At 41.5% G+C, this 24,048-nt stretch overlaps 1 protein-coding gene across 2 annotated transcripts; it reads right to left on the minus strand.

The window, feature by feature from the left end:
• Positions 1-1,082: 1,082 nt before the first annotated feature.
• Positions 1,083-23,187, minus strand: LOC308312568 (SWI/SNF-related matrix-associated actin-dependent regulator of chromatin subfamily E member 1-like). 2 transcript variants are annotated; one of them, XM_080759218.1, is made up of 11 exons: positions 23,025-23,187; positions 21,916-21,961; positions 21,467-21,516; positions 19,367-19,465; positions 17,883-17,963; positions 17,434-17,565; positions 17,043-17,214; positions 6,583-6,755; positions 6,368-6,469; positions 4,416-4,668; positions 1,083-2,363 (listed from the first exon to the last, which is right to left on the minus strand). In XM_080759218.1, the coding sequence occupies exons 2-11, from the start codon at positions 21,920-21,922 to the stop codon at positions 2,155-2,157; spliced, it is 1,278 nt and encodes a 425-aa protein (XP_080615344.1). In that variant the 5' UTR covers positions 21,923-21,961; positions 23,025-23,187; the 3' UTR covers positions 1,083-2,154. The 2 variants fall into 2 exon arrangements, with proteins under 2 accessions (XP_080615344.1, XP_080615343.1); XM_080759217.1 differs by having other exon boundaries at positions 19,361-19,465.
• Between the last annotated feature and the right edge of the window lie 861 nt (positions 23,188-24,048).

Below are 24,048 nucleotides of genomic sequence, written 5' to 3' on the forward strand. Positions count from 1 at the left end.
TCTACATCCTGACCTAAGGTTTCTGAAAAACTTCAAATATTTATATAGCAGCATCAAAAAAATTACATTTTTGAATACTGTACATACTGTACAGAACCCAAAAATGGGTTCCCGCACTTCCCGGCCTGAGGGGGTAAAACACCAAACGGGGTTCCCGCCCAGAATGGGTTTTAATAAACAGAAAATACAATTTCAAGTGGGGTTACCAGTTTCTTCCATTCAGTTTCAATATTAGTCTGCTTTGTCTGTACTTTGTCATGAATTCCAATTTAACTTCTTTATCCAATGATTTATCCTCTTGATTGGATACAATTGCTATCCCGATCTGAAATTTTATTTTCTGTTCAGAGACTGTTATTGTAAAATACACTCTATACAGCAATGATTGCTATCAGAATATAGAGCTATTTAACACACAAAAGAAAATCACTTATGCCCGGACGGCTGGCGTAGTGGTCCGGGCACCTAGCAGCGTGTCATGGGTTCGAATCCCGATTCCGACGACCTTTGCTGTGTGTAACTCCCCAATGTCCCATCTCTCTCTCTTCACACTTCCTGTCAGACTACTGTAATCTTGTATTTAATCAAGGCAGAAAAGACCTAAAAAGGACATTAATCACTTATTGCACCTTTACACTAGTGCCGTGTGATTTTCTTATTGTTGTGTGTAGGCCACATACTGTACGATTGTTAAATCATTGAATTCTACGGAGCCCCTATAAGTAGCCAAGATTCAAAATATATTTATTCTCCGGTCGAGATACCAGTCGAGTTAATATCTTATTTCGGTCGATATATTATATTGTCCGGTCGAGATTATGCTACACTACAGTATATATATTTTTACATTTTTAAGTCTTGTGCTTCTGGGGGTCCTTAAAACTAAATAATTTCAGATTGGGGTCCGCGGCCAAACATATATCATTTTGGAGGTCCTCGACATGAAAAAGTTGGAGCACCACCAGAAAACTGGGTTAATTGCTCCAGAATTCCATCGTATTACCACACACTGTAGATATCCTTTTATCTTGGTTCTGTATCGCCTGTAAAATGTAGGGGGGGAAAACACAATAACATAGAGCTCTGGGTAGAAAAGTTTATTGGTACAGTATAAATATGTAAAAGGAAATTCATTTTAAGACTGCATGTTTATGACTGTTCTTCAAGCTGCTTCACGGCGAGATGAAAATCCATGTTTATTTAAGCTAACATTGTTACACTGTACAACATTACATTTAAAACATGTCTGCTGAACATTGTAATACTGCTAAATATGGAACAGAATTGTTCTAAGTATACTGCTTTTGATTTGATTGAGAGCTAGCAAACTTGAGAACATTGGTAGTCGTGCATTGTACAGCATTGATGATCTAGTGACATATTCATGGATGATGTAGGCCCCAGGACAGCCAATACGTAAGGATAATAAAATGCTGATAATAAATAAAAAATAACAAAGAAAGAAATACTACTAGTGACTACAAACTCCTGAGACAATACTGTCACTTTAATACTGATACGGAGAGTAAACAAAGATTGCCCTGCCTACGAGACAAATCACTCCACTCCACTCTTCACAAGTAAGCCAACGTTTTTTTTTAACAAACTGCGACATGCAAAAATAACAACAAAAGCAACAAATGGTACTACAATACAAAGAACAAAGTTAAATATAACATTTAAACAATTGTTTTATGTGACTTTTTTTTGTTTCTTCTTCTTTTTTTTTTATATAGCCAGTCTTAATTCGCAATGATCTGGGATCTGCCAGATATAGTGCCAGAGAATAAGACAGGAGATATGTATTGATATGTGCTGACAAAGATTTGAGTTCTTCCAACTGGCAGCAAGGCCTGGGGGGAATAATAGTGCATTCACATGGGCTTTGTGGCACATTTAGCAGCCATTTGCTCTGTATGTTTCAAGTGCTGTAAAATTTGGTTGCATTTTCTGTCTGATGTTCTCAGGAACAGTTCAAAGGTGAACCTTTGCTTCAAGCTTGCTTGGCAAAATTGAGCCCATTTGAACACAGTTTGGATGCCGTTTACATATCGAGATGCTGCTGTGCAATATGTCATTATAGAGATGATCGGTGAGGAGAGGCCACTGGATGTAAGGGGTAGCCAGACAGTTTCCAACCAGTGAGGGTTTGACTCAGTGGGCTGTGCGGGCTTTGTTAGGCCCCTCGGAGGTTGGCTCGCTAGGTGGAGCATCTTCTGTCTGGGCAGAGGTGGTCTCCGAACCTGTGTTACTGTCACTAGTTCCCTCCTCCATGGCTCCTTCAGGAACGCTCTCCTTATCCTCTGGAACTCCCTCCTCGCTGCCTGGATGAGGATCTAACTCCTCAGAGGACTTGGACTTCCCTGAATCAGTGAAAAAAGGAGACATTTAAAGAGAAATCTAACAAAAAATAATGAAACACGAATCAGGAGCACTATTTTAATGATGGAACTTCGTATCATTATGCAAGGTCTTAATTTGGGCGATGAGAAAAAGAGGCACTGGAGCAGCTCAGACAATTTAGGCCCTTACTTTATTAACAGGGTACAGGTAAACGTTTCGATGTTTCAGTTACATCTTCGTCAGGTCTTAATTTGGGCAATTGGGGGTGTGTCCTTATTTTTTGTCAGTCGGAGACCCCTCAATTCGTCTACTTGCAGACAATCTACGCTACTTCAAACTTTAAAAAATAAAACCAGTGTTGTCTACTGCTCTACTCTAATAACATTACACATTTCCGATTGTGTAAATACTCAGCCTCCCAGTTTTAGTAGGAAATCTGTTGAATTCTATTGATGCCATCTAAACAAAATAACTGACTTGGATTAAACACAAGAATTTGGCATACCGACGATAAGAAAACCATGCTTTATGACTTACACAATGTAGACACTTTGGTAGTGCGTCTGCGTTCTCTTTCAACCTCCGTGGCAGGCAGCCAGGGGTGTCATTTGGGCTCACAGGGGGTGGCAACTGCCACCCCTTAGCGCAGGGGTTCTCAACCTGGGGGTCGCGACCCCTTGGGGGGTCCTCAAATTATTTTGGGGGGTTCCCAAATTATTTTCATAAATTAAAAAAAGAAAAAAAAGAAAAAATCCTTTTTGCAACTGAATGGCTGGAAAATGGAAATTTAGAGTTTACATAGGACACATAGTGCATGCATAAACTTTCCTTAATGATTATATCTGGTTTCAGTATTTATTTATGATGTATTTTCTTTATTATTAAGGTTATAGAGGGTATGCGTGTGGCATCATCATCAAACCTGGGAGTTATACAGGAACGCCTACTGAGTGGCAAAAATCTACTTTCTGGCCTTGACATCCCATTCATCTGAACAGAAAAGTTGTATTTGATTGCGTTAAACGACATTAAACTCACTCTGTCACTAGTTTTGCCACTTGATTTGCCATTCACTTTATGCTTGTGCATACCCTCTATAGTAGCAGCCAATTTGTATTGGTGGTGGGGCGGGGCGGGGGTCGCGAGACATGGCCATAGCATTTTCGGGGGTCCCCAGCCAAAAACGTTGAGAACCCCTGCCTTAGTGTTCGCATCCAAAATAGAATTTGGTCAATTTACACATATTTTCTCCACCACAGAACGTTTGCAGCATCACACTGCGACGCATTGTGAGCTTGTCGGTCACTTATTTCCGGTGCAGCTTTGCATTAAACTAAATGAGGCATATGCTCCGTTTCTTTCCATCACCGCTCGTCTAACATGCATAGCAGCCGCACCTTTTTCTCTTATTCATAGCATTTATGAAAGATGGTGTTCAGATCGGATGGATTGAAACGGATTGAACAGGTGTGCTACTGCTTTTTACTTCTTCCACCTATAGTTATAATATCTCCTCATGTCTAAGAGAGATCTGTGATATCTTGGCATATCGACTGAATCACATGCCTTCAGCTAGATTGTTTTTAAAACACTTATTAAAGCATGGTGGATGGCTGTCTGCGCCGTGCGTCGTCATCCCCTTTGATGGTGACCTGCTGTAATGCATTGAGCGGCATTGTGCTGTGTTGATAGTTACGAATCAGTTCACCTGCATCTCACTGCTTTCAGCTGGTTAAGTGCCATCTAGTTGAAGCACAAAGTCTGTGGGGAAAATACTATTGCGCCATGATTGCGCCTGACCACACGTTACCATTTTAAGACCAACACACCGCCACCCCATATATACTGTAGAATAGATAATTTAGTATCTAGTCAATGCAGGTGCAAGGTGTCAATTTAACCATTGCATCAGGGGGATGATACGGAATGCGCACTGCACTCAGTGCTAAGCGGCATTGTGCCGCATTGCACCAGGTGGAAGATAGGGCCCTAGAACTGAAGCAGGGTAACAGAATGTTTAAATGTGTTGTCCTTTATGAAGTCACAGACAAAGCCACAGCCAACACTTTTACCCGTGGTATCCATGGGGTTGGCTTCCGTGTCCTCGCCCTCCTTGTTGCTACTTTCACTCAGAGAAGTCTGTTGTGATTTGCCACCATGCGTCGCACAGATGTGTTTCTCTTCCTCGGCCAGGACACAGGTGGGTGCTTCTTGGTCTCCTGTCTCCTTCTCTCGGTCGGCCACTCGTTTACGGGATGCCTCCTCTGCTGCAGCAATCTCTGTGGAAATCTTCTCCATGTCCACCTCCACTTTCATGCAGCACAGCTGGATGGAGGGACAGCAATATGGGGTTTTAACTCACATTCTAAAGGTGTGTGTGTGTGTGTGTGTGTGTGTGTGTGTGTGTGTGTGTGTGTGCGCGCGCGAGTTGGAGATTTTATGAAGTCATCTTTGAGGAACTGCTCTAAACCTCTCAGCAGACAGTGCTCTTATAAAGAGGAACAGTGTGGCATGTTTCTGTCACAGTACTACTAGACCATGGTCCTTTGAAGTGCATGTTTTTCTGGTTTTAGCTGTCCTCATCGAGGTAGGTGAAAGTACCCAATGGCATTAAACTATCTCGGAACGAACACTGAAATACCTCCACATAAAAAGTAAATCAAATCGACCCCATGGGGCTTTAAGTTTTGGCCTATAACTCCTGAACCGTAGGTCAAACAATAAACACATTACCCTGGAGTCCTTGGATCATGATGCAACTACCCATATAGGCCAACCATTTCTGCCTAACTAGATTGTCTGAAAATCAAAACCAGCTTTTCGCTACAGATTTTGTGCAAAAGGAGTCATGTCATTTTTCATACATATTTTTGATATTCCTTAGCGATTGGCTATAATTGGCAAAATGCAATGCACATGGTTACATATTTACACCTTTTGAGCCCCTTGGATCTGAAATGCTACCTTTGATCTACAAGCTGTCTTTTATGAGATTTTTTTATTACAGGTCTGTATTTTATTACCTTCACCATGGAGGTAATGTTTTGTGTTAGCAGGATATATTGAGCAGTTATGAACAAATTTCCATTTTGAACTCTTGTGCTCTTTTAAATTTCCAGTTTATGTACGTTACATGTATTTTACAATACCTAATTCTTTAATTATAGCATATTTACTTGGAGGGCTATTATTTGTTTTAATGTTGCTACAAACATTTAACAGACAGACAGTGGCCTTGTGGTTAGAGTGTCCGCCCTGAAACTGGGAGGTAGGGGTTCGATCCCCGGCCGGGTCATACCAAAGACTGTAAAAATGGGACACAATGCCTCCCTGCTTGGCACTCAGCATCAAAGGGTTAAATTGGGGGGTCAAATCTACTAATCAAAATGATTCCCGAGCGCGGCACGGCTGCAGCTCACCGCTCCTTGGCTGCGGCTCACTGCTCCAAGAGATGGGTCAAATGCGGAGAACAAATTTCACTGCGGTAACGTGTGTGACAAATCGTATGACTTTGACTTTTGACTTTTTTGGCGCTGCACTGTGGCGACATGGACTAGGGCTACGCTTATGCGGGCCCTTTGTCTAAGACAAATTTCTTCCTCGGGAGACTAATAAAGTATATCTCTATCTCTCGACTTGAACATTTCAAATTTACTTTTTGTTTTGTTTTCTGTGATATTGAAGAGGGCACTGCAGTGGCAGTTCAACGCATGCACAGACTTGAGCTTGTTGTTTTCCTTCGCCATCTGTATACATTAGGTAACTGATAAAGGTTCATAAAGGTAAATGGCGCCGCCTGTTGTATGATGTAGACAGTGCATCAACTCTGATGATGACAGCTAGTATGTATGTATTTGCCAGGGCATGTGGATGGAGTTAGCCGCAGCTGATGGCTGAATAACAGAGCTAGCCGTCCTCACTTGGGACAACTTTCACTTGTATCATATGATGACGCAAAAATCAAGCTTGCATGGAACCTACAGTATAGTGTTGATGGTCAACGTCTATATAACAAATACTATACCCTTTTGAGTTCGTTTGTGAAACATTCTGTGGCTTCAATGAATTTCCTTTTCTTATCCTGGTGCCGGTCTTCAATCTGAAGCAACTCTGCCTCCAATTTTCTCTGTGATCAAGGGACACATTTATTCGATTTATTGCATATTTAATAACAAAAAATATACATGCCATATTCTGTATAACAATTTGGGTGACTCATAAACCAGAATTTGGCTTTACCTGATGTACCATCAAAGACTGGACCTGCCGTTTGAGGACCTGCATGCGTGCAGTGGTTACAACTGATCGCACATCTGGAACTACGCTCTCACTAAGGATCTCACTGATCAAACGGTGGTTGCGCTGGAAACGAGCAGCTGCGGAGTGCTTTATGGAGAATCCATCATCATAATCTGAAAGCATGAAGAAAAACATTAGGCTTTTCGTGAATGTTTTAGATATATTTCATGTACCATGTGCCAAGCTGAGTATACTGAACATGAACTGGATAGCCACCATTGACAGGGCAGGGTGAGGTTCCAGGAACAGATGTGCATAACACTTGGTGCACATCTTGTTCTGTCCAGACACTTAAAACGGCAGGTAGCTGGTATTTGTAAAGTAAGTAAGTATATGCTAAGAATATACTTATAAGTAAGAATATGCCATTATGTCAAAATTCAACCTTGAGGAAAGCATTGTTATGATGAATGGAACAAGCTGTTGTAATTATATAACCCGTGTCTCAAGGTCCAACGGTTCAATTAGAACTTTCAAAGCCTGTATACAATTTTCATTTCCAACAAATGTGCATCTTTGGTGTATGTTCATTCGCTACATAAACAAGTGTTCATTGTCAAGCAATTACATCCAAAGACAGCTCATTGAATGCACTATTACTTCCAGTCCCTGACTGGGAATACAGCAGACATTTGCCCTATATGGTTGTAGTCAACTCAAAACCTCTTTTTTAATTAAGTCGTTTCATACAGTTTCGTTGAGATTATTATAGTGGACAGCTCATAATAAGTGTTTCACTAAATTACGCCTAGGCAACATTCAGTAAGTTTAACACTAAATCACTATACACTACTCCTGCTTAATTAAATTACACAGAAACAACCTTCTGACCAATAGTTGGTGGTCTGTCTTTAACATATAGGTTTAAACAAACCAACCCTCAGTCATAAGTGCATAACATTGAACTGCTGAGAAGCAATGCTTGATATATTCATCATCTTCTTTTCAACCACAATTATGATTACAACTCTCATGTAAGCAGTATGTCTCCACAAGCTTTTGACGCCAATAGGAATAAAGTGGGAGAGACTAGCATTTTGCGGGTGGGAGAAAAAAGAGTAAAGGTGACTGATGGACTTGACATGACAGCAATATGTCAAATGTAATACCATAGAGAGCTGTTCTTTTAAACTCCCTCGATCTGTCCAGTCTTTCAGTGTCTAAGCCAGGGTAATAGAGATAAATACTGAAACCAGATATAATCACTAAGGAAAGTTTATGCGTGTACATAAATCTATGTAAACTCTTCATTTCGGTCATGACTCCTCGGGGGGGGGGGGGGGGGGGGGACCGAAATGAAGAGTTTACATAGATTTATGTACACGCATAAACTTTCCTTAGTGATTATATCTGGTTTCAGTATTTATCTCTATTAAAGGACAACTTTAGTTTTTTTCAACCAAGGTTCATGTTTTAGGTTATTAGAGAAAGTAAAAAATTAGTGTTAATTATTTTCATTTGCTGCTTTCTTTCGTTTTAGGGATTTTAGCTCTTTTTGACAGGGGGGCGGGGGCATTCAAGCATGGGGCTAAATATGTATTTATTTACAAAATATTATGGCGATTTATTTTTTTATTATTTACTATAGTCCTACTAGACCCCAGGAAATTACATCTGGCCACAGGATCTACTGAATGTGAAGGTAGCCTACTGGGGGGAAGCCACACTGTGTCATAGGCTCAATATGCAGTTTGACACATTCAGTAGATCTCGTGATCTTTTGTGGCCAGATGTAATTTCTTGGGGTCTAGTAGGACTATAGTAAATAATAAAATAATAAATCGCCATAATATTTTGTAAAAAAATACATATTTAGCCCCATGCTCGAATGCCCCCGCCCCCCCTGTCAAAAACGGCTAAAATCCCTAAAACGAAAGAAAGCAGCAAATGAAAAAGAATTAACATTCATCTTTTACTTTCTCTAATAATAACCTAAAACATGAACCTTGGTTGAAAAAAACGAATGTTGTAATTTAAGGTTATTGTAGCAGTCAATTTGTATTGTGTGGGGGCGTGGGAGGGCATGGCCAAAGCATTTCCGAGGGTCCCCAGCCAAAAAGTTCAGAACCCCTGGTCTAAGCAACCGTAGCATAAACATTTTTGTCAACGTACGTGCGACGCCTTGTACAGAACGTAACCCACAGGGATAGCAACTCTGACGTTTTCAAGTTCTGGGTGTCTCTAAATAGCTATGGGGTTTATCTCCGGTTTCCTGTACATCATTATCTTCCATTGTAGATCAGCCACTGCCGCTAGCTAGACCCTAGACAAGGGTGGGTGGAACCCAAAGGTCCACTTTTAATGTGTTATGAGTGTGTGTGTGTGTGTGTGTGTGTGTGGGGGGGGGGGGGGGGGGGGGGTTCAAGATTGCACAATTATGTCTAAACCAATGCTAAGAATACTATAACACTTTAACAGTTGTGTAATACAAGGCCATGCTTGGCAGCTTAAAGGATGAAATGGCACGTCAGAGGTGGCACTAACATATTATGTGGAAAGTTCTAGTGTTGGAGGAGGAGAATGAAAGAGAATGAAATAGCTGTTTCACAGTGTGTGGGATGACCTCTGTGTGTGCTTGGGCTGGCCGCTGTTGTAATTACAGTTCTGTTGGGGTTCTACAGTTTTATAGGGAAGGCATTTGAGTAAAGGGCCTTACTCTTACTCTTTTAAATAACGTAATAAGTCTATATATTACAGGTGGGAAGATATGATTAACGCACAATACCGTGACTATATTTGGCCCTAGATAACGATATCACCATACTCGCGATAATCAATATATTACAAGAAATTTTATCTACAATACATTACAATATGAATATCTAACTGTAAAAGAAGAAAATACCCATGGAAAGCTAGAATTCACACAAAACCTTATCAGATTCTATATTTGGCATCACTAACTGGCCACTCAAACATGAAACAAATTGCATAGCGCGTAGGGATGTGAGGAAATGGAAAGGAGACAGAAATTTTGTAATTTATCTCGGACAGTCAGCAAGCTGTTGATGACTATAGCGCTAGTTGTATTATAGAATGTCTGTTCTCCATCATTTTCTGATGCGTTTATCCTCTTAAAATAGTAAGGCATATTTTGCTAAGTGAGAGGATAATCGGTAGTCACTGCGTGCTGCTCTCGTGCAGTGGTCTCGTGCAGTGCCCGAGGGTTATTGCGCACTGGAGGAATCCGTAATATATAAAGCCTATGCGTTGTAATAAAATATTGAGCCTTGGCACTAGTGTACAGTATCAATAATATGTTGTGATTAAGTACGACACATTGCAGTAGTGATTTTTTTGTCCCATGCCTAGTCGCCTACTATTGTATAGATTTGCTTTGACTACATGATTTTATATATATATATCACTTCAGTATTTTAGAGCATTTTGCGTGTATTAGGTTCTTTGTTCCTTTTTTCCCCATAATTTTAACAATGTTCATCAACTCATATTTCTTGTTCTGTAGCAATGTTTATGTAAAGTTACATCCAACCAGAATTGAAGGGTGGCACTAGATTCTAAAATCAGTACCGTGCATGAAACCAGCCAATTTGATTATGGAATATATTGTGTGCAAAGTTGACATTTTGGCCTAAGGATGCTTCTAGAACAGTGGTTTTCAACCTTTATTTTATATTGGGCCATTATTCATTCGACAATTGGAACACCATTTGATGAGATTTTGCCACGCAGAAGCAAAACTAAAGAATATTTTGTTGTAATTGGATATGATTTTGTCCACAATTTCATTCTGTATTGTGGTACCATATTTTTACATGCTCTAATTATGTAGACTTCTTGTAAATTAAGTAGCCTAATCACCCATTTAGGCCTGAGACCGATTCTAAAAACGCCTCTAAATCCTGACCTAAGTTTTCTGAAAAACGTCAAATATTGATATAGCAGCATCAAATATTTTTGAATACTGTACATACTGTACAGAACCCAAAAATGGGTTCCCGGCCTGAGGGGGTAAAACACCAAAAGGGGTTCCCGCCCAGAATGTGTTAACAATAATTGAACAAATGGACATTGGACAATGGTTAAAACTCCCAAAACGTATCAGACAAATGAACATTTTATTTGCCTTGATGTCCAGCACCTGGCCTAAATACAGGTACAAGATGTACACACAATCTCCTCTGAAGTGTTCTTACTCAGAAAGCATGAATGTTCCATAGCAATCCAGCTAACCGTTTTGCACATTATTGTGGCCAGGCTAAGCACACGGGGGATACTCCCACACAGATATTACTCCAACAGATTTTGTCCAAACCTCACGGAAAACAGTATACATGCTATACAGTTGCGGCCTAATATATGTTTCAATTGAAACATATTGAGCCTCCAGGGGCCTTGGTAAAAATAAATAGTAGTAGTAGTAGTAGTAGTAGAAGTATTATTGCATTGCATCGCAGCCTTCCAATCAGCCGTGTCAATTATTCAGCCTCATCCTGTACGCCCACTCACCTAGTTGGCAGCAGCTAATAATCACTGCAGGTACTCGACCTGTCATGTCACATTGACTTGTGTTGTAGTGTTGCGATTGCATCATTGTATAGCCTATGCTGCCTTCCAGTTATACCTTAAAGTAAAAATGTAATCAAGCTGCTTTTGTGTATTTTTCTACTTGGCTGTGTATGCTGTTCATGCTTTGAAGTCCGATAATACACACTAATAATTAATAATTATTAATTATTAAAATTATGACATCATGAACGGGGCCTCCCGATCCTCCCTGATGCTATACCAAAGTTTGTGCGGGTGGCCGTTTGGCACAAAATGCCACACATCATGAATGCAGCACCCTCATGGTGGCGCTACAACACTTCAAATTTGTGCCAGATTACATGTTCTGCCATAGTGCGTTTTGTTCTGTTCTAAACACACTTTTTGCTGCTACTACTACAGATTTTGTCCAAAACTCACACAAATCGGTACACATTATCGCACACAATGTTTGGCTAGCGGGTGTTCAGCTAGTTAGAAACACTTGAAGGTGCTACAAGAGCTGCCGAACTGAACGTCGGCAGGGCACTGTCGAAATTCCTTTGCTATGCAATGACATAATTTAGTTCTGACCTGCTGAAGTCGAAAAAAGTTCTATTTTATTTGGAGTATGCTGTGGCCTTAAGATTCTGCCGTGTCCATTTTTCTCCTCTGTGGGTCAAATTGCACTCGGGCATGGACCATTGGCCTCTGCAGGGAGTGAGAAACAAGCCCTCACCCCTCAGAACCGCAGTAGATCAGTGAAGCTGCCGTCGCCTGGTGGTCAAATCTGGGATTGCAATACTTCCGCATTTAAAACAGTGCGAAATGAATATATCGCTAGATATATTATAACTCTATTGTGAGAAAGCAAATTCTTCACTTTTCCCAAATGTAAGCCGTTTATTAGCATTTTTGTGAACCTCTCTGAGTCAGTGACATAACAACGGGGACTTGTATAAAGTTACGCATGCATTTTTGTCTTCAGTGGGTTGGTATCGGATTGAAGCTTATTTTTCACTTCATCCAAATGTAATATCTTTATTAGCACATCTTGTGGCAAACAGGATCTGTCATGCCAATTGTGATGCCAAGTCTCAAGTCTGAAGTCCAAAGTCTCAATTCCCTGAAGAAGACCTTACAAGTCGAAACGTTGGTTTCTGTTAAATACATTTCCAGCATCGTGGCTATGAGTGTGCAGCCTTTTTCTTCTTTTTCACAAGTCTCAAGTCTGCACATAGTTTGGATGGATTAGTGATGATGACTGAAGAACAGATGGGGAAGATTTTCACAAAACTTGCTGAAAATGATAAGGCTACCTTGAAGAGAGTTCGAAAGGCCAATGGTCAAGGTCATAATACAGAATGGAATTTTCATTCAAGATGGACTCCATACAAATCATGTTTTTGAAGCTATGAAAATCCTGGTGTTTTTTTGCACTAAAACATGAACTATGAACTTCATAGGATCTCAAACTTTACCCTATCGGTACCCTCATTTAGAATTCCAGGATCTATTAATACGCCACTATGCCTGTCAAATACGCCCTCGTCCCTCATTAATATTAATATACGACTTTCCGCGTACTCTAAATCTCCACACCCTGTCCCCCCCCACAGACACATGTGTGTTGCACCAAAACACACAAACAAAGAGACAGTGGCCCCATTGGCCCCCATACGCATGCTGGCTTTATATTGTTACAGCTAGATGGCTTGGCAGAATTGCTGCGATATGCCAACTACATTCTTTTCTGTTTATGAACATTTTTACTAACCTTTCAAGAGCCGCAGAATATTTTGCTCGAGTACGATGGACCGCAAAAGACAGAGTTGTTTCTCTACTTCAATTGGGGGGGGGGGGATCACACGTGTGAAGTGAGGGGCTCTCTTATCATCATGATACAGCATCACATTCTGTGCTCAGCCAATCAAATAATCACATTCCGTGGTAAAACACACAAAGCTGCGCATAGGAGGGGCTAGCGCCATCAAAAATAGCGTGTCACTGCGACCCTCCGTTCTTTAGTTATTGGCATTTGAATAAATGTTGTTCTCACCAAAAATTCTGAAAAAAACAAGAAATCTGAGAAAATGAGAAATGAGTGTGTGTGTGCGTTTGGATTGACATGCATCAAATACTTCAGTCAATCAGTTAAGGCTTTAGTAATCTCTCAAGGCAGATTCAGAGTTCCGCAACAGAATCTGTCGGCAGCTCCTGTTACAACTGTAGTTAGGTATGTTAGGACACGTGCGACCGGACGAGGAGGGACCAAAAAGGCCAACATCCTGTTAACTATATTCTATTGATCACCGACCCCAGAAGTAAATTCTAAGGAAAACACAGTAAAGGGCACTGTTTTTCCTTTTGTCTGCCGATGGGTTCCCAGATTGTGACAGAGTGCAAAAAAACATGGGGATTTTCATAGATAAGCTTCAAAAACATTAATTATTTTTCTGCCATCTCCAAACATAATCGTACCCCCCCGCTAGGGTACGGCATCAGCAAACTACATACATGTTCGTACCCCCCGTATACTAAGCCAAATTAACTTTTAACGTTGATCCGGTTGCTATGCAACGCCTCCGTCCCCACCAGCTATGGGTTCTTTACATCCAGCTCCATTTAGACTACATTAACACATAGACTGCTACAGGTTCTAGCGGACCCTGGCTTACTGGTGCTGAAGGCTTAACATGGGCTTTTTGAGCTTTTTGGGGGGCCCACAGCGAGGGGCCTCTTATAGCGAGAATCACAATCGCATAAATAAAAAGAAAGCCCAACTTGTCCACTTCAATTTAAAAAAAAAATTATGATTCTACCATCTTCCATTCTGGAGATATTGACCTTTTTCTAACACCTGCTTTTGCCTGCACGCTGCTTGTGAAAAAAAACAACAGAGATATGGAGGCCTGAAGTTGACAGACATTTCAGTTCAGTTTTTTTAGTTCAAAAGACCGATATAAAATTGAGCACAAATAATATCCTATACAAACCATATACCGAATGAAAGCCCTGAATGTCTACTTTTAGGAGGAAAACAGTACACATTGTACACATATACAGTTTGTCACTAATTGGCTATTGAATGCAGCTTGCGCCCACCAGAGAACTTTAGAGAAGGCATGGACCCGAAGAACTATTATTCACAAAATAAGGCCTATAGCGACATGTACATACTATATACCGTATGAAACAGTAGACTCTCTGCTTTCATAAGAAAAATACCACCCAGAAAAATCACACCCCTGTGAAGTGAGCAGTGCAATTGCACTGCTCACTTCACAGGGGTGTGATTTTTATTATTATTACAGTATTAGTATTTTTCTTATGAAAGCAGAGAGTCGACTGTTTCATACGGTATATAGTATGTACATGTCGCTATAGGCCTTATTTTGTGAATAATAGTTATTCAGGCCCATGCCATCTCTAAAGTTCTCTGAAAAAGATAATTTTAGAGAGCATGGACCTAACAACTAAATATTCACAAAATAAGGCCTATAGCGACATGTACATACTATATACCGTATGAAACAGAATACTCTCTGCTTTCATAAGAAAAATACTAATACTGTAATAATAATAGAAATCACACCCCAGTGAAGTGAGCAGTGCAATGTTGCACTGCTCACTTCACAACATTGCACTGCTCACTTCACAGGGGTGTGATTTTTATTATTACGAGTAAGACGCGCGAACGCGGAAGGCGAACGCAGATCGTAAATTGCAATAACAATTAGAATAAATTACAGACATGATCTGCAGGGTGTCATAGTTAGTGCTTGGACCACGCCAGCTCCATATATGGTCACAAAAGACGCCATCACACTCATGTCACCATGACTCAGCCATAACCATATAAGGAGTCCCCAAAGCAGGACCACGCCATCACACTCATGTCACCATGACTCACAAATCACTCAGCTCCATATATGGGCACAAAAGGGCCAGGTCCACATATACAGTAAGCGGGACAGACAGACACACACACACACACACACACACACACAGACAGACAGACAGACAGACAGACGTGATCTGCTAGGTCTCATAGTAAGTGCTCATTGCATTCGCAATTACAGTATTAGTTTTTTTCTTATGAAAGCAGAGAGTCTTGATGCACATTATCTGATCATAAAACGGACTTGGAAACTTTCTTCAATCGTAGCCCCATATGTGCCCTCTCCCTACGCTCATTGAACTCATTCTGTGATTCGAGCTACAAACAATCGCAGTAACGGGGGGGGGGGGGGGGGCAACTAGGCTTTGAGGAAATGATCTTGCATAATCAACATTATTGTCGATTGTCGTGTGCCGCTCCAAACATGTCCAGACATACCACTAACCTCATCGATCCAGTCTCGCGTATCTATAAGGTGAGACGCGAGACTGGATCGGATTGTGTCTGGACATGTTTGGGAAAAAAAACAAGAAAAACAACGACTCAACGAGATGGATGCGGCAGCAGAAGCAGCACGTCAACGTATTTGGAAGAAAAAAAACGAGAAAGCACCACCTGTCGTTGCAAGACAAACACCCGTATGTTGCTGATAGACAGATAATAATCGATCCGATTTTGTCCTGCCGTTCATTTTATCACATTAGGTGCAGGGCAGGCTGCTCGACGGTGAGTTTATAATAGCCTGTTGTAACGAGAAAGGGGGGTGGATGGATGGATGCCTTATGATGGATGCGAGCAAAGCAACAGCAGCAGCAGTACGGCTTGCGATCAGCGACCAACGTATCATGGCGGGCCCTCGATAATGATGTGCAATCTGTCCATGACTAACTCCACATGTTATTGGCAAACGTTACGTTATGAAATCAAATGCCGATCGTTGCAGGTTTATATACGGGCAGAGAGCAAATCGCGTTGTATCTTGTTCCGAGAATGAGAGTGAGTGCAAGCCTTGCAGTTGAAAGCAGTGGGGACTCGGGAGTGGGGGGGAACTGCCAATGCGATCCAAGAGGAAGAGACCCCCCCCCCCACCATTCTCCCTCGGGAGAAACCATGTAGAAACAGGAGGGGAGGGGGAATCGAGTGTATTCACACAAACAAGAGCATTGTCCCATCCATTTTAGATCCCCTGACATCTGCGTTGGTCTATGCCGGACGGCCGTCTCCAATACGTCGTACGTCCTCGCATAGACCAACCAATAGGCGGTGCCAGACGCTTCTCAGACCAACACCTCTTTTCAGCAGGGGGGGGTTTTAACTCTTTTTAGAGCCGATCGGTGTTACATTATGAGTTGTCCGGGCGCAAATATAGTTGAACCATAGTAATCAATAAAAAAACGTTTTTTGGACCATAAAACGTATAAAAACGTTATGCGCTTCTTGCGCTTGGCTATAATAAAACGTTTAAAAACGCTTTGCGCATTCGATGAGTTAAAGCAGGATTTTCAAAGCCCCGTATCTCTAAAGTTTCGAGTGCTGTCCATGGTGATTCGTCGCGCATCCGATGTTCGGATGTCATTTGTGACTTTATCTCACATCGATCCCGACATATAACCGTTTCTGGCGAGAGGTAAAGGGTGTGCCCAAATGCTCATGATGAATCATCACAACAACACCACCCTCCTCCCTGCTAACACGGAAATGAAACGGAGGCTCATACAATGGGAGTCTATGGCTGGCACAGCTTCACTACGCTTATTCTACCACCTAGCAGGAAAAATAACATAACATAATGAGTCTGTCTTTAAACTTGGTGGGATCAGGATCAGTAGGCTGCCCTGGCCTGGAGAGATGCTTACATTTGGGATTGTAAAGGTCAAAAGACAAGGTCACAGTCAAAGGCATGAAACTCATGGACTCATTCCCCTATCAAGGTGGAAATGGCATATCTCAACAGCTGCACAGTGTAGGCAGATGTGTGCACTCTACTGAGTGCAATAGTTATTATCATTACCATCTGGATCTTCAGCTGGCTGAATACTCATATAAGGCTCTCCCTTGTCAAGCCTGGACTGTCTCTGTCGACTTTCCTCCTCCAGAGCTGCCTCCGCACGGCTCTTTGCATTGACATAGGCCAGGTAGGCAGGGGAGTTGTGATAGGCCTTCATGCTCTCATTATATTCAATCTACAGTGGGCGAGACAACAGGAATGACAGGGAAACAGACAGGTAGGGAAAGCATAACAGGTGGTCCCTCGATGCTGTTCAACTATGACAAGATAAGGAAAGAGGTTTACTACGGTTGTTAGTAAAGGAAGAAATGATGACTGGAGGGACCCACAGAACATCTACTGATAACCCATCAGAAGTCCCCAACCCATCAGTACCCTTTGCAAAACAACCAACCTTCTCTGCTTCGTAGTCATTCAAATAATCCTGTTTCTCCTCATCAGTGAGGTCCCTCCACATGCCACCGATTATCTTCCCAATTTCCCATAGCTTCAGATCGGGATTGGAGGCTTTTACTTGATCCCAAACCTGGTGATGAGAACCAGACATTGATGTGGGGTTGGGTTGGTTGGAGGGGATATAAATGGTTATCTCGTTGCAGAGAGGTCACAAACCAGAGGAGGTGTGGTTTAAGCTCCATCTCCAAGCTGATAAATTCCACTATCTGTGATGTGTCCTAGGTTAGTACCTTGTTCTGTCTTGGTTTTATACGTACCTTGATCAACTACTACCAAGGCCTGATGCTTACTACAGTACTTACTGTGTGATGATTGATTATCTAAAGACTGGATGTGTGTAAAGTACAGCATGGTGCAAAAACAATAGCAAATGACATTTACACATACCTTTCGACTATATCTCATATATGGCATCAATGGCTTATCAGGAGGCTTTGGTGGCTTTGGAATATTAATTCCAGGGGTATTCTGGAGAGGAAACAAAGTCATATTAGGACATACACAATGTGTGTTGACTGAATGATCAGGTTTCTGCTTTGTGGTAACGCTAACCTGGGAAGTAGCCTATAAAATCTACATGCTGGCTTTTTTCTTTTGATTGATTGAAATATTTATTAACAGTTTGCAGAATTACAGTACATTTCATTCAAGCACAAACTCAATACAAAGACTGTTAACTGTGAGTGGACGACCCAATTAAGCATTACACTAGTTTACAAGGCTTGGCATGGTTGAGTAACTAGACTTCAACAAAGAGGTTTTGAGTCTAATAAAGGGTGCAGTTAAGCCAATCAGTTAAATTAATTTGATTTAATTAAAGACAGTTTGAAGCCAACCAACAGCCAGGAATCCTGCAAGGTAGGACAGAATAGCACTGGCTGAAAGAAAATAATACAAACATCTGACTTAACTGAAATGTGCCCAATGCGAGACATAATGCCATTGTCAGGTTTGGACCAACCACAGCTTGCATGCAGCGAATTAATTACTCCTTAGCGGTCAAAGCCATACCGAGCAGTGGGTCTGTGATACCATGGCAACACTGATGGCATGGGTTACTTAGCATGGCTGTCAGCCATACTTACTTTAAAGGCAGGCGGTATCTGAATACACACAGATGGACTCTTAGCCAGTCTGCACCATGATGGAGGTAGCAGATGGGGTATGGCATGACACACATTTCAGGAAATCTCTGTAATGGAATGAGTAAGGCTAATTGTACTGTCCAGTGTCCACTGTGCGGTGCGTGCACTTTTAAGGAAGAGTAGAAAATGTGCAAATGCCACTACTCTCTCCCCTGACAAAAAAGGGCCAGTCTTGTGACTAGGTGTACTGACTAGGTGATGACTAGGACAATGGTTTGCTTTGTCCTAGGTGATGACTAGGACAATGGTTTGCTTTGTCCTAGCAAGTATGATTGTTCAAGTCACCTGGGTCTCATTTGTTACTTCTTAATGTATTTTTAGGTAGTTTTGGTTTTTGAGGAGCGCTAGCCCCTCCTATATACAGGTTTAATGTTTGTTTTTAGTTCAATGTTTGTTTTAAAAACGTCATTGACAATGAAGGGAAAATGTATGTCATCTTGTCCCTCACACAAACATTAAATGCCATTAACAATAAAGAGAATTTAATGTTTGTGTTACATCAACATTTTATTTAGATTGTTGTGAGACAGGAAGTGGAGGGCAAAGAGGGGGAGGACATGCAATGGAAACCTCCATCTAGAATCAAACCAGGGATGTTGCAATAATCTGTCGCCACTCGCCAGACACACATCACTAACCCCCTCATTCATCACCTGTTTTATTTTCTCCAGTTGTTTCTGCCAATACATTTCAGTCTTTGGTTTAGGTTAATATTCATACCGTTACCCGACTGTTGCTGCCTTGGGTCCCTCCCAGTCTGTAGTTGTTGTAGGCCAGATGGCTGTATGGGTTGTACCCCACAAACCCGGGAGTGTTGGGCAGTTGCTGATAGAAATAATTGAGACAGAGAAGCATTTAAAAGCAACGCGAAGAGACTTGCATGCTGGGACTATACTTTTTTTTAAGAAAAGAAAAGAAAACTTTAGAAGTGGCATGGTGGTGTATTATTCATGTGAATTGTATGGGTGTGGCTCAATTATTGGCTTAATTTGGCATTGTTATTGTACATAAACATGCAGCATATTATGCAACAACAGTGTTATTTAAAATGACTGAGTAATATAATAATAATAACAACTACATAAAGTGCCCCTCGGGGCACAGGTCTCCACCAGGGCAGGTCAGGTTGTGGACTCCTGGTGGTGCTATAATAGACCAATGTGAAAAGGCTGCCATTTCTTCGATTTCAAGTAAATTGCATGCTGCGTTCATGATTTGAGGCTTTTTATTCAAAACGGACCAATCCTGCAAACTTTGAAAGCCAATGTTAGCCAATTAGGATGGAATATGAAATATCGGACAGATCCGTCTTGAACACATCATCACATGACTATAGAGCTACTGTGTAGCGATTTGCAGGATTTTGGGACATAATCTGGAGGATTAATATGACTAATATCCAAAAATGTGTTTTATAAAAGTCGGCCTCCTGGGGGGCGCTATAACAAGCCGTTCTGGAAAATTTGGGGCAGAGGTTCACGTTGGCATCCAGGGAGTGTGTGTGCAAAATTTGGCATCGACCGGGTTAACGGTGCCGGAGATGAGCTGTTCACAGACGGACGGACGGACACACACACACACACACACACACACACACACACACACACACACACACACACACACACACACACACACACACACACACGGACGGAGTGCAAAACATACTCTCTCCCCATGCCTTCGGCCTGGTGGAGACAATTAACAAGTACGACTATAATAAATAAGACTACTGACTGAGTAGTCGTATTACTGTAGCTGGGCACTGGAGCAAACTTGGACAATTAAAGCCTTTTACAGGGTGCAGGCAAACAGAGTGACAATGTCTCAATGTCAATACATCTTCATCAGGTCATAGCTATAGACTGGCCCTGGCCCAACCACCGTGATTTCTGCGAGGGCCGGATGTCGCCAGGATCACTGCGTTGGATCATATCGGTTCACCGATCTGAGCGATGGTCAACACTGACATCACCAAATTTGGAGTGACGCCCCCCTGCACTGTAGTTCTGAACCTAATGCGAACGAAAATAAAAGCCTGGGTACCGAGGCTAGGTCATAGCCTGACCCTCACTTGTATTTAAGCCATTTGTAGCCTCTTCTTTGACGTCAAGATGTATTGACGTCAAAGTTTGACGTCAATACATCTTCTTTAAATTAAATTCACAGTGAATCCTGTTAATAAAAATCTCTGCTAAGATGCACTGGACCAGCCTAAACCTGCCTGAGGTGTGGTAGAACCAGGGGGGCAGTCGGACAGATATTTTGTGAAGCCACTAAGGAAATCGGGATTTCCTGAAAGTTCATATAATGGCCTGTTGTGGAGTTGTCATTGGGCCCAAAAAAAACCCATAGCCCCATAGAAGTCCATGTATTTGGGCCCAGCTTCACCTAGACTGTATTACCTTAATAAACATGGTCATGAATACTTTCTGCTTCCAGTCACTAGTTTAAAGTCTCATTTCTAATGTCATAATATTCTTTTTGGAAAATTATGGTCCCATTTATTTAAAAATGTTAAAGTCGCGTATGTTCTGAGGGGCGTGGCTACCGTTACAGTCTATGATCGGGATTCCCCACCCACTCGAGTCAAAATAAAAACCAACTAAGAAGAAGGGGGGAAGTCCCGCCTCGTTGTCTGCGCCAGCCAATGGCCAGCTGGGCCAAAATGGATCTAGAAAGATGGCGATTTACAATTCAAGGACTGACAGGCTTCATTTTACGTTCATGTTAGACCTGGGGAACGCTTTGTCCATATTTTTTACAGTCTATGGGTAGAACACTGTTGTGCTAGTAAGTATTAGGTGTGACTGAATTAGTTGTACTTACTGTTGTGGGGGCTGGGGGAGGGGGAGGGGCATATGATGGCCTCTCTCTCTCTGTTATAAATGACAAGGTTGAAATGAAACATCTGCATTAATCCATTTTTGGATGGTTTAAAATATGTTTTAATAGTTAACTCAAAATTAGGCTAGTTTGATTTAATTAGTTTCTCTTCAATCTATTATGTAGCCTATGCATTAATTTATTTATTAGCCAGGTATTGCATGAGGAATCTGTCTTGGTGAGGTTGGCGCAGTACACGCGACCATTGTTAGTTAACAGCTGAATCAAAGTATAAAGATAGAAGCAGAAGCTATGTGGTATGATGATATGACAGAAACCAAGTGTTTTAATTAATGCACACAAATAGTGTGTAACTGTGTAATTCCAAAGCTATGACAGATTGAGCGCCTTTGAGTCAAACCAAACAGAATCACATTCTAATAACTGCTTACTTGACATCTTTGCACTGCAGAGATCAGTCTATTCCAGTCATTGGGTCTGTAATAAACACATTTTATTGGTGGACACAATGGACAGCATATACGGTAATTAATAAAGTATTAATGTTCATTCATTAAAAAAGGACAAAACACAGAATGCCAAGCCGAGTCGCACGACTTCGCTCGGCAAAGAAATAACGTATTTTCAACAGGAAAAAGTGTCAAAGCGACTTATTTCAGCCAAATTAGCGTCGAGCGACAATGTCACCCTATAGTAGTATTAATAGATCGTATTATTACTGCAACAACATTGCTAACATCACAGTAATGTTAACATTATTTTTGCGAGAGGGCTACTGTTAACCATGCAGCGCCGTTTATTTGAATGACGGCACTCTCTCTAAACAATCTCTGCGACCTGATGATTATTATGAAATGCTAAAGCTGGTTACTGGTTTGGACAGTTTTATGGCTGACTGGTTTCAATGCGGTATTATCCACTCTGTCCGGTGATATGAACCAGCTGTGCGTAGGTACCGTACCACCGTACCTGCCTGGTAACTAGCAAGACATTATGCTACAATAAAAACAGAAAACACTAAGGATATATCAGTGATGTCACTAACAATCGTGGTCTGGCGATACAAGAAGTGAATGAATGAATCTGAAACACTTCCGCGTGACGTTGACGTCACTATCTAAACCTTGGTGTGTTCCATTCTACTGACAATGCTAGTGGTGCTAATAAGTAGCACACTGACTCGTACAGTAATTTATATATCTCCTGTTTGGTGGCTAACTAGCGAGTGACAATACAAATGATCATGCAGCCCGTTTAGACACGGAAGTACTGAATGCAGCGCCATCGTAATATTACATGAATCTTTATGTGATCACTGATAATAATGTGATAACTGGTCCATCAGCTTAGTTAACAGTAGCTGGTTTTACTAGCAGGTTGACGTCTAGCAAGCAAACTTAGCTACCATATGCACAATGACAATAAAAATGGCATCCCTAAGAAATCATTAGCATGCAACGTGAAGTCACATCAAGACATGCATGAACAATTCTAGAGCTTGTTTAGGAATACCTATAGCTTCAACAGCTGGCAGACTCACCCTAAAAACCCTTTGTCCCCTCCACAGTAAAGTGTGTGCGTTGTGTCTTAACAGGGCAGGCACCTAGCTATAGCTCAACTAGAGAATCAGTCCCCACAATAAACGAATGAAATGGGGTCCACTCATAAGATTCCTGTAGAATCTTCTAGAATTGCACCCCCACCCCCCTCTTTCCAGCTGTTCTTTTGCTCACTGCATGGTCCTGCTCTGTTACCGTGGCAGCTGCGATTTACTGCTGCCACCATCATAACAACTATATGTTTTTAAGCATAATAATGAACATTAATATTTATAAATATTAATGCTCATTATTATGCTTAAATACCTTGCAGGGAAAAATGATTTATAATGATACACGCCTGGGGTTTAATGTTTAGATAGGCTTATTTCCAGTTATGATGGCTTGCCGCTTAACCCTCATCATCATAATTCATAATTTACAATTATGAATTTTATGTTGAATGTTATGAATGTTATGTTGTTGCCTGTTTATTACTGAGTCACATTGAAGCAACAACACTTAATATGTGTGATATTTAGCCTATAGGCCTACTAGTTATTTTTTGCATAATGACTGCATATTGGGTGACAATGTTATGCATAACGCCTACAGTTCAATATTCTCAAGGCTGTTGCGGCACTACTGCTGGACAGAAAAACTTTAGTCAGTCATCATTGCCTGAGCCGCATTCATTAAGCTTTAGGCCTACAGGCCAGTATACCCTGTTCTGTTGTACAGTACGGTTCCCTTCCCAAACATTTCACAGTCGTGAGATCCAAAAGAGAGAGAGCACGTTATCCTGGATCCTTCACGCTGCGTGGTGAGCTTGTAGATCAGCTATTTTCACTAGCTATTAATTATTATTTATTTATTTATGTCCGAAGACACACCACTGGCAGTGGAGTCCACCGTCTGGGAAGAATTTGGGCCTAGCAGCTCCAGTCCCCAGACCACAACCCAAACGCCTGCTTCCCCTGGCCAAGGGATATGCAGCGACACTCAAATCGTTGTGGGTAAAGCCCA

The sequence above is a fragment of the Protomyctophum bolini genome (genome assembly GCF_963924005.1).
Source record: "Protomyctophum bolini genome assembly, chromosome: 3".
NCBI lineage: Eukaryota > Metazoa > Chordata > Actinopteri > Myctophiformes > Myctophidae > Protomyctophum > Protomyctophum bolini.